The sequence below is a fragment of the Dendrobates tinctorius genome, unplaced genomic scaffold (genome assembly GCF_039654945.1).
Source record: "Dendrobates tinctorius isolate UK_male_01 unplaced genomic scaffold, ASM3965494v1 ptg000095l, whole genome shotgun sequence".
Taxonomy (NCBI): Eukaryota; Metazoa; Chordata; class Amphibia; order Anura; family Dendrobatidae; genus Dendrobates; species Dendrobates tinctorius.
In genome coordinates this window covers 12,623,608-12,635,103 of record NW_027361763.1, presented here as the reverse complement: position 1 = coordinate 12,635,103, position 11,496 = coordinate 12,623,608, and the positions used below count along the sequence as shown (strand labels likewise).

General features: G+C 45.8%; 1 protein-coding gene across 1 annotated transcript; it reads right to left on the bottom strand.

The window, feature by feature from the left end:
• Window positions 1-429: 429 nt before the first annotated feature.
• On the bottom strand, window positions 430-5,163 carry OXT (oxytocin/neurophysin I prepropeptide). The gene is made up of 3 exons (XM_073586745.1): window positions 4,959-5,163; window positions 1,923-2,127; window positions 430-610 (listed from the first exon to the last, which is right to left on the bottom strand). Exons 1-3 carry the CDS (start codon window positions 5,088-5,090, stop codon window positions 561-563), a joined length of 387 nt encoding a protein of 128 aa, XP_073442846.1. The 5' UTR covers window positions 5,091-5,163; the 3' UTR covers window positions 430-560.
• Window positions 5,164-11,496: the final 6,333 nt, after the last annotated feature.

The window sequence follows — 11,496 nt, the reverse complement described above, 5'->3', positions numbered from 1 at the left end:
AGAATCAGTGTTCTCAAGACACCCATACTGTTAAGAGTTGTGACAGAGCACAAAGTTGCCCAATCGATCTCTTACCCCAGCAGGCCAAGGGAATCATTAATAGTATTGGTCATGTAGTAAATCTTGCTTTCCTCCATCCAGGGTAATATTAGTAATATATCCTATCTGGTGCTTGGGGATGGGGACAACATGGGCCTGTGTGATGTCAAATGCCAGGGCTGAATTTCAGTCCCAGTCCGTACCTGCCGGGGCCCCCCTGCACTCTGCTGTATACATATGTACCCCGAAATGTCATGATGAAGTTCAGCTTTGTACCACCAGAGGGCAGCAGAACACCACTGGTATTTCTGCTCCTTCTCCCCATAGTACAGGGGATCAGTTTTGGGGTTGTGGCTGGCAGCACTGGTGAAGCAGAGATGCACGCGTAGCCATGTTTCAGGTCTTTATTCACTGTACAGTACATCTATACACGGCGGCGGCGGGGGTCCTCCTTCTTGTGTGGTGGGATCACTGCTCTGAGGGTCTGCGGCGCTGGAGACGTTTTACCATTTCTGAAGACACTAAGAAAATACAGAATCCTGTTCACAGGCCGGGTCCATCGTGCAGCTCTCTGCGGGGAAAACACGAGGGAGGATTAGAATAGCGGCCCGTACATTATAAGGGCGAGCCCGTCAGCACATCGTCATGGTATTATGGCTCCGGGCGGGCTTCTCATCCGTCCATTACTGGCTGTAGGTGATGGACCGAGACTGAAAAGCCTTCCAGAACTACTGACAAGGTTTGTTACAATGTGTCAGCAAAGAAATTCTTATACGAGCTTTAATATCAATAGAACTGCACTGATACATTGTAACAAACCTTCAGCTGTGTTTACAGGATACTTATCCCCACTAAAGATATGGATGGAATAAAATCCGGGAATTAGACAAAAGTCTTCGTAATGTCCAAAGCAGTGGCCGATGACATTAAAGGGTTTACTGAATCTTAATATTGAGGACAGGATGTGATCATCTGATCGGTGGGGATCAAGTTCCCAGCTGATGAGCAGGACAAAGGAACAGCATTCCCTGTGGCCGGGCCGGGTACTGCAGCCCAGGACTATTATTTTCTTCATTCTCATGCGGTGGCTGGAAATATTCATGGCCGATCCTCAAGATTAAACCTATGGATTGGACTGATGCACACCTGTATGTCAGGACTGCGCCCCCTAAAGGTGGTAGGACCATACCAGCTCCTTGGGTTCCCGCCACAATAAACCGTTTCCCCACCTTACACCCCTTAGTAGGGCCCAAGCGGCAGCACTTTGACTTCTGCACAGAATAATAGTCAAGTACGAGAAGCTGAGATATAAGGAGCTGTTTGTAAGCCCCTCACATTGCAGAGTTACTTTTGAAGAAACTTTGTGATTGCCGGAATTTTGCCTGAATGAGGAACCCAGCAAACAGCTCCCCATATCTCAGCTTCCCCTGACTAATCCCAGCATATTACAACTGCCAGGAGGGGCAGCACCGAAACACATAGGAAGCATGACCGAGTGCTCTGCAAGGTCCAGGAAGCTGAGATATAAGGTGCTATTTGCAGTGTTGGTCTGGGGCCCATCAGTAACACTGACTTTAGGGGCCCACCGGCATACAAATATTACATGACCCTCATTCACAAATTTACCTCTATCTCTATATAATAATAAGCTAGGTAGTCTGATTAATGAATGATGAGATGCCGCTTATTCCAAGTACGGCCCATACAGTGGGGATGGGGGCCCACCGGGGGATTGCCCTGCTCCCCTATGGGCCAGTCCGGGCCTAGCTATTTGTAAGTAGTTGCATTGACTGAAACCTTGTGATTACTGGAAATGTATTTCCCTCCCCAGCATACAGCGCCCCATATCTCAGCTTCCACGACCGATCTTTGTCGCCTCTCACCGTGGTTGCAGCAGATGCCGGAGGCGGCGCAGTTTCCTCCACTGTTCCCACATGGTTTCCTTCCAGACTCACAGGGTGAAGGGAGGAAGTTTTCTTCCTGGCACCTCAGTGTCTCGGTGGTGCCAAAGTAACAGCCCAGCTCCTCTCCGCAGCAGATGTTGGGCCCGAAGCAATGACCCTTGTTCCTCGGTCCGCAAGGGATACACTAAAAAGGAGAGAAGACATAATAACCTGCAGTACCAGCCTCCGCCTGAGAGCCAGAGTGGCGCTGTGGGACATACTGTATACTACCATTAGTCACTGGTTTTGAATTTTCCAGCCTATGGGCTTGTGGGACTACAGCAACCAGCATGCCCAAGTAGAAACCACTATCCTACACTGACACCTGATAACGAACCCTCTGCTGTGTGACTACGTCACTCTCTTAAAGGGATATTCCGATTTTTCATGTAATGTAAAGTGACACATTTTTCAGCATCTCCGCTGGCTGCCATCTAATGTTTGTGTATAGGAATCCGTCCTGGTCACATCGGAAGCTCGGGCGCGCGCTCCCAGCGCTGATGTAGCAGAGCCGGCGACTATTTCATGCTGTGATAATTACATTGTGGATTTGACCTCCACATTGATGTAGCAGAGCTGAATGGGTCATTTCCACGCTTCTCTTTCTGCTGCCTGACGGTTCACTAATTATATTGTCACTCAGATGTAGCAGAGTTAGATTTGCTCTTTTTATTTTGCTTCCTAACACTTTCCTGATGGTTCCACGGCGTTTCCTCTGGCACAGTGCCGCAGATGTAGCAGTGCTGAGTCAGTCATTGATCATGTGCCGTTGTGAGAAGTTATTGGCACGCTTTGCGCTAGATGTTTTGGCGCTGATAAAAGTAGCAGAAAATTGAGGTCAGATGTAGCAGAGTTGAGTGTGTCAGAGCAGAGTTGCCATTCATTTAGTAATAGTTTTTCTGTAGCAGGGCTGAGTTTGTTATTTGTTAATGTAGCAGAGCTGAGTGTGTCAGAGCAGAGTGTTTATTCATTTATTAATGTTTTTTCTTTACTGCTGTACAGAGCTGAGTTTGTTATTTATTAAGTTTCGTGAAATCCTATCAACAGAGAAAAAAATCAGCTCTGCTACATCTTCTATAAAATGGAAGGGGCGAGTTGTATTCGCAAAAGAATGGACCTCAGATCCCTCCCCACTGAGTGATCGACACCATTATTCAACAGCGGTTCTGAAGAAGCAGAGCTGCAGTGTAAAGCATGTGGGACCAAATGACTAAACCTCAAGGGAGGCAGTGGATTGATTGCAGTCTGCCTCGGATTGTCCTCTCTATATTACAGATCAATTTGGAATATAGTTTGAGGTTAACGTAGGAGCTGATCTGAATAAGCCAAGCTGCAGTGTAAAGCATGGGGGGTGGATGGGGCAGAAGCTGGAGCCTCAGGTAAGGCAGGAGTCTGATTCCAGGCGACCTCAGTCCTTACTATAGAAATCAGCTCTCCATGACTTTGTTCTTAAACACAGTTGCAATTCTGAATGAGCAGAGCTGCAGTTTAAAGCTTGGAGGGGCACAGGTAGCAAAGGAATCTCATTTCAGATCACCTCCAGGACTTTCCTCACTATATTTGTAATCAGTTCTCAATGTAGTTGGTGCCTATACACAACTGCCAAAGAGAACAAGCTAAGCTGCAGTGTAAAGCAAGGGGGATAAGCAACCTATTGACTCCTATACATGATAGTCACTGATATTACATGCAGGCATCCAGATGTAGCAGAGCTAGACTGTAACCCAGAGAAAAGTATATGTCCATGTGTACAGCGCTTTCATATTTTCTAAATCTGTCCAAATTCTACGCTGATTATTTTTCTATAGTAGTCGGAGCTCCATTTCTGACGCAAAGCTCCAAACCCTCTGCTTAGACAAAAATGGAAAAAACAACTTTCTGATTACCGGCAGCCACCACTAGAGGGAGCTGAAATGCTCTGTGTTATCATTGAGCTCTGTGGATAAACCTTATACAATAAGCTCCCCCTAGTGGCCACTGCCTGAAATTTCAATGTTCTATTTTACACCTCAAGGGGAAATTTATCTTGATTTCTGTTACTATTTTTTTTATTATAAAGAAATGAAAAATTATGGAATTCTTAATATCAGTACAACATTTTCCAACATCTTTTTTTTTTAATTATAAAGTGAACCATAAAGTGTGCAAAAATAACCAGGAAGGGCAACTATCCTAAAAAGATTTGCAATGACTAAAGACAGAAATGTACCCGTTCATAGCCCTTGGCAAGAAAAGCTCTGGCCACTAGAATATGCCATAAATCATCACAAAATGATAAAAAGTAGAGAGTCGCCCTAAGGCTGTGTGCACACAGAGTTTTTTGCCTCTGCGGATTTTGTAGTGAAAACCGTAGGACTAAAGTATCTGCGGTTGATCTGCGGTTTTGCCTGCAGTTTTACATCTCATAATGGATAAGGTGTGAAACCGCAGCGTTTCTGGACAAAAGAATTGAGATGCTGCGGATTGTAAACCGCAGCAAAACCGCGCGGAAAGATTCGCAGCAGAATCCGCACCGTGTGCACATACCCTTAAGCCGACATTAAAGGGGCTCTCCGCTTTGGAAAACCCCCTTTTTTTTGTTAGAGAGGTCCCATAATTATAAGCTTTTCACAGGGAGATTGGTTGCTGGAATCTCTGTTGATCAGTTTGGAATCTAACAGCAACTGAGCAATTTCCCTACAGCGCCTCTACAGGACATATCGGGTATTGCACCATTAAAATTGATTAATCAATGTTTCATGTCAATGTAATGAGTCCTCCACAGCTAGAAACAGTCCTCATAGTGGGTAATGAAGACGGGACCTCTAATGGGTGCGGAGAGAATTGGGAAACTCAGAGGGGCAATTCTGAGAAGGGTCTGTCTTCCCTGACCTGCAAGGCTCAAGAAAAGGAGAAGAAACCACCAAGAACCCTCTACAGTCTCATATACTGGAGAGTGTCAGCTCAGCGCCAGTCTGCTGCCATAAAGCCTCTTACCTTCCTGACGTCCATGAAGTCTATCACCGACCTCTTTCCTCCTATGGGACAGTTCTGTATATAACACGCCGAAGACAAGGCTAAAAAGCAGAAACAGGTGACGGCGAGTCCACTGTAAGACATGGCTGCCATGACTCCAGCGATCTGTGATGTTCCTTGGAGCTGTTCTGCACCTGGACAGGGACCTTAGCGTATATATATATGTTCCCTGCTGGACATATCTCCACCCACCCACCCCCATCCTCCGGCAACGTCATGGATACTATTGTCACACGGACACATCGATCATGACACCAAACTCCTCAATTAATAACCCAAGGTTGAAGATGTGAGGTCACCGAAGAACAGATCATTTCTTAAGAAAATTTCTAGAACGTGTAAAGAAATAATGCAGCCGGGAGTAAGACGTTTCCTTTCAATTACGCCCGTCCTCAGGGTCAGCGCGGGGCGGCTTCTCTTTTTATGAGTGGTCACAACCTTCTTAAGCTTTGTGCCGACGATCAGACGCACGCGTCCCCGATATAGAAAGAGCGAAGAATGTTCTCATCTCCAAGTAAAATAGATTCCATCTAAATATAATATTATAGGAACGCGGAGAAAGGGTGTGAGGGGATGACTGAGAAAAAGGGAGATAAGAGATAGATAATAGATCGATAGATAATAGATAGATGATAGATAATAATAATCTTTATTTTTATATAGCGCTAACATATTACACAGCGCTTGATAGATAATAGATATATAGATAGATAATTAGATCTAGAGATAGATACATCCTAAAAGTAGAGAGAACCACACAAAACAAATGAGTCAAAATGAAAAAAAAAAAGAAACCTCTCTTGTATTACTTAATTGACCTCTTTAATGTTCCTGAGTAGTGATGGGCGAACCCGTGGATGTTCGGGTTTGCCCGATCATTTAAATAGAGTTTGGATCAGGTATCAGAACAGTACCCAAACCCAGACCCCTTTCAGATGACAAAGCAGCAAACACGGGCTCTGATCCGCGGTAAGATCGTTAACACTGATCAGAGCGTTGCCGTTCCCACTCTGTCATACAGATGACAGCGTGTGAGCCAGCAGCTGTAACTCTCGGTAATGATGATGAGAGAGTACTACCCTCATCAGAATACGCCTGCTGTCATTGAAAGCAGCGAGAGCAGGCGAAGCTGATGAGAGTATTCTTCAACTGGTGCCTGGTTAAAAATAAATTTTTTTAAAAATTACATGGGCTGGTATTCTCAGACTGCTAAGCGGCTGTGCATATTGCCCCCCCATCCTAAAAATAGCCACCCACAGCCATCCCAGAAAAGTCGCATCTATTAGACTGCTCTCCAAATCATCTGGATTGTCATGGGACAAATAAGTATTATCTTATCATTGTACAGGTGAGTATTATGGTTCTTCATTATTTTTTGTCTTTTACAGGTGACATGGGCATCGGAGGATTAGCTTCTCTTCGGACAGGTAAGGAATATGGTGGTTTATTATTTTCTGTCTTTTAGGCTATGTGCACACATAGATTTTTGTCCTGCGGATTTGGAAAAATCTGCAAGTAAATTCTCAGGTCAAAAGACCTGTGGTTTACCTGCGGATTAGCCTGTGGTTTAGCCCTGCGGTTTCACACCTCTACAATGGAGAAGGTGTGAAACCGCAGCAGAATCCGCACAAAGAACCTGCAGCAAATCCACGTGGAAAAATCCTCAGCATGTGCTCAGCATTTTTCAGTTTACCATTGAAAACAATGGTACTGTACAACGCACCTAAATCTGCTGCGGACTCGCAGAGCCTGAAATGCTGCAGATCTGCAGCAGAATCCGCACCGTGTGCACATAGCCTTACAGGTGACATGGGCTTTAGTGGATTAGGCATAAAGGTGAGTATAACTTTTATTTTTTATTTCAAATAAAGGTGTCTGTGTGATTATTTCAAATAAAGCATCTTATTCTGGCTGTGTATTTTTTACAATATAACTACAAGATTAGGAATATGGGTGTCTTATAGACTCCTCTACATTACTAACCCCTGGGCTTCATGTCAGCAGCCATAAAACAGCTGACCAACTCCAAATCTATTACCCCACCTGCCACATCACCAGAGCAAGAGGGAAGACCGGGGCAAAGCGTAAGAATTGGCACATCTATTAGATCCATCTTTTCTGGGGCGGCTGCGGGCTGCTATTTATAGGCTGGGTGGTGCAAAATCCATGGCCCCTTACAAGTCTGAGAATTCCAACCCCCAACTGTCTGCTTTTACTTGACTGGTTGTCAAAAAATGGGGGGGAACCCTATGCCTTTTCCATAATTATTTATTTAAATATTAAAAAACTGCGTGGGACCCTTCTCTTCTTGATAACCAGCCGAGATAAAGCTGACGGCCTGCAGCTGTTTTTTTTTTTAATTTCCTATGATTATGAAAAATAGAAATGACCCAATGCAATTTTAAAAAATATATTTATTTGTAGCCCAGGCGCTGGCTGATGAACACTCCCATCAGCAGCACCTGCTCTTGCTGCTATCAGTGACAGTAGGTGTACATTGATAAGATTAGTACTCTCTCATCAGCTGACACCTGTGACTGACGGTAGCCTTTTTACCACCGGTCACAGCTTCTGGCTCACATGCTGTCATCTGACAGCGTGGGAACCGCATCTCTCTGACCGGCGGTAACTAATTTACCGCTAATCAGAGCTGCAGGTGTTTCTCGTGCTATCACAAAGATAACAGTGTAGGAAACAGCCGATGTTCGGGGTGCCGAACCCGAACAGTAAGGCCGGAGTCACACTAGCGATAAAAACGGTCGAATGCAATGCGATAAAAAATCGCATTGCATACGTCCCAATGTTATTCTATGGGGCCGCTCACATCATGCGATTTTTTATCGCATCCGATCGTCAGACCGAGACAATCGCAGCATGCTGCGATTGTCACCGATTTTCGGATTGGATTCCCCAATGCAAGTCTATGGATGCGATAAAAAAACGCATGGAAAACGCACCACACGTGTGACTTGCGATTAAAATCGCAAGACTTTTCCAGGTCTACAGGATAGAGCATCAGGCATTGGCATTGGATGTCAATTTGATGCCTAGATGCGAATAAAATCGGTTCGTCGCCGGAAAATGGGATGACAGACGGATCCCTGGACAAGAATTCTTTGTGCGATTTCGTACCGTTAAAATGGGACCAATTTTTTATTCGTTGTGTGTGACTCCAGCCTAACACAGACTTCCTGGACAAGTCTGTGTTCAGGGTACGCGCACGGACACTAGGTGTTCGGTTCAGAACCCGAATTTTAGGCTATGTGCCTACGTAGCGATTTTTGAGCGTTTTTGCCGCGATTTTCGGCGCGAAAACGCTGAGAAAATGCTTAAAAATCGTGTACAGAACGCCCCCCATGCATTCCTATGGCATTCCGCACATGCTGTGCTAATGCTGCGCTTTTTTCCGCTGCGGAATCGCATCGCGGAAAAAATCGCAGCATGCTCATTCTTTTGTGTGGAATCGTAAAGAATTGCCGCGATTCCGCACCCATAGGAATGCATGAGAATCGCTGACTTCCCGCATGTGGCTATGCCCACCATGCGGGAAGTTAAGCGTCTCATGTGCGGTTGGTACCCACGGTGTGGAGGAGAGGAGACTGTCCTCCAGGCCCTGGGTACCATACCCCTGTAAAAAAAAGAATAAAAAATCGGGGTATATTTACCTTCCGGCGTCCCACGCTGCATTCCCGGCCTCAGCGTTCCCAGTAATGCCTTGCGGCAAGGTCCTGTGATCACGTAGTCTTGCGTGACTCTAGCGGTCTCGTGAGATCACTATAGCAACGCGAGACCAACGTCATCACAGGTCTCTCAAGGCATTACTGGGAACGCTGAGGCCCGGGAATGCAGCGCGGGACGCCGGAAGGTAAATATACCCCGATTTTTTTTATTTTTTTTAGCATTTTAACATCCTATCTTTTACTATTGATGCTGCATAGGCGGCCTCAATAGTAAAAAGCTGGTCACACTTGTCAAACACTATGTTTGACGAGTGTGACCAACCTGTCAATCACTTTCCAAGCGATGCTTCAAATCGCTTGGAAAGTGCTTAAGAAAATCGCGGCAAAATCGCGGCAAAATCGCAAACATAATCGCGGTAAAATCTCGGTGAAATCGCGCAGAAAAAAACGCGCGATTTCTGGGAAGGAGTCCGGTTTTTAGTGAGTGTTTTAAAACGCTACGTGGGCCCACAGCCTTACTGTTCGGGTTCGCCCATCACTATTCATGAGTCTGTGAGCAGGTTGCAGGATGCAGTGACGCACGAGAGGCAGAGCATGGGTTAACAGTTTTAACTTAACAAGGCGATACTCCACGTAGGGAAACAAGTGGTTAAATGGAAAATAAACAGTTCAATTGCAAGAAATATGCAGAGTTAATGAACCATGAACAAGGTAAGGACAAACACTTATCCTGTCAGGAGTCTTTAAGGCTAGGGATGCTGCTGGGAAGTCAGTAGCGCCAACAACGGCTGGCGCGGTTCTTGTCCAATGAGGTCCTGTAGGCAACGGTGGTCCTTCTTCTGGGGCAGCAGTCGGTCTCCGGTACCTTCCGCTGAGCCCCTAGTCCATGAATTGACGCAGCCACAGTCAACAAAGCCATATCACTGTCAGGGTCCAACGTGGGCAGAAAAGTATAGTCCGGCAAGGTAGGCCACCAGCATCTGTTCAGTACCCGGTTCTCTCTATGCGGCACATGTGCGGTACTCATGATCACAGAGCGCATGGCACTCTGCTCTCTCAGGCTTCCGCTGCTGGAGACGGGAGTAAATGGACGCAGCCCTGCACAACAGCGGCACTCAAGAGGCGGAACGCCCTTCTCAGCTTGCTGCGGTGCGTTTCCTCGTTTGCGCCAAATCCTCGTTTGCGCCAAAACTGACTGCTTCTGCGCATGCTGCCCCTTAGCCATGCCCCCAGCTCCCGGGTCACCAGGTTGTTCCGGTTCCTTATTTTTTCTCCCAGACAACAGGGGAGGCATCCTCAGCGGTTCTGGACCCAGAGCAGGACAGGTACCGGCGGCCTGATCTTCCTCCTTACAAGTCCACCATCAAGAGGACACTGGACAACAATGGTGTGCATGACAGGATTGCAAGTAGAGCCTCTGCTCTCCAAATAGAACACTGCTGCCCATCTGCAGCTTGCTAAAGATGTTTGTGGAGGAATTTGATTAAAATAAAACTTTTTTGGCTTAATTAAGAAGCATTATGTTTGAAGACAGAAAAATACTGCATTATGGATTAAAAATGGTGCTATACAAGTTAAGATAGGACTCGTGTAATAATGAATAGCATTACACATAATAAACGGGGACTCTATGTTATAATGAATGGCGGTATGCATAATATGAAAGAACACTATAATAATCAATAATGATGTAATGTAATAATATCTGTAACACATGCACAGGGAACTGTTAGAGCATCTACTGGAATGTTGGAGCTTACAGACCCTAAGAAGAGTTTTGCAGTGGCTGTTAAACAGGGACCTACAGACACTAATCGTTTTTCTCCTGAGTGGCAGAAGACTACAACTCCCAGGGATCCTTGTTCCAGTGAGATGATAGAAGAAGGGAGGAGGAGGAACTTGGGGGAGGACGCTGAGGAGAAAGTGAAAGTAAAGAGGGAGAGGAGAGAAAACGTGGTTGCTGGTTATGAGAAACAGAGTGGTGTGGATCTTGATTCCCCTAAGTTGCAGAGTGTGGGGGACCCCGCGAAGATACCAGTGTTGCTGGAGAGAGCAAAGATCCCGAGAGTCCTGCCAGAACTCCCATCGGATAAAGGTCTAAATCCTGCAGCCCTCAGCTGGAGTCTAAAGAATCCTCCGATTGTTGGAGACACAGTGAGTGCTCTGCTGAGACTTGTGATTCTATCAGGGAGTACACTGCAACCGAGACTATTGACAGCAACATTCATTTAAGTGCACCTACGTTTTCTACTTTGCGCGCCAACCTTCCTTTGCGCGCCAACATCCGCGGCAACTGGGCCCGAACGGTCGGACTGAGTAAATGCAAAAGAGGGGGAATTGGCCACGTTATATTTGCAGTGTTGGGGTTTAATTAGTCTGTGATGGGTATATGACTTTTATAGAGCACAGTAAATCGCATTGTATGTTTATTCCTGTAAATCCATTTTAATTCTGCTTCATAGCAATAAATCTGTTAAACTGTTTTACTCCTGCTTCCTGAGTGTGTACTGAGCTGTGGCAGGGGTTTCCCGAATCAACCCCTGGCAGAAGATAACTGTCCTTCTGCAGCCCAGAGACAGAGCTCCAATCAAGATTCGGGTGGAGGCACTGCGTACAGAAGAGGTGAGACCCCCCATAACACCCAGGGTACAGTGGTAGCCATAAAGGGGTGTTACATATCTAATGTAATAATGGATTGCTTAATAGAAAATAAAAGAATAGTTTATTGAATAATGGACAGTGTTATACATACAGTTGTGGCCAAAAGTATTGACACCCCTGCAATTCTGTCAGATAATACTCAGTTTCTTCCTGAAAAT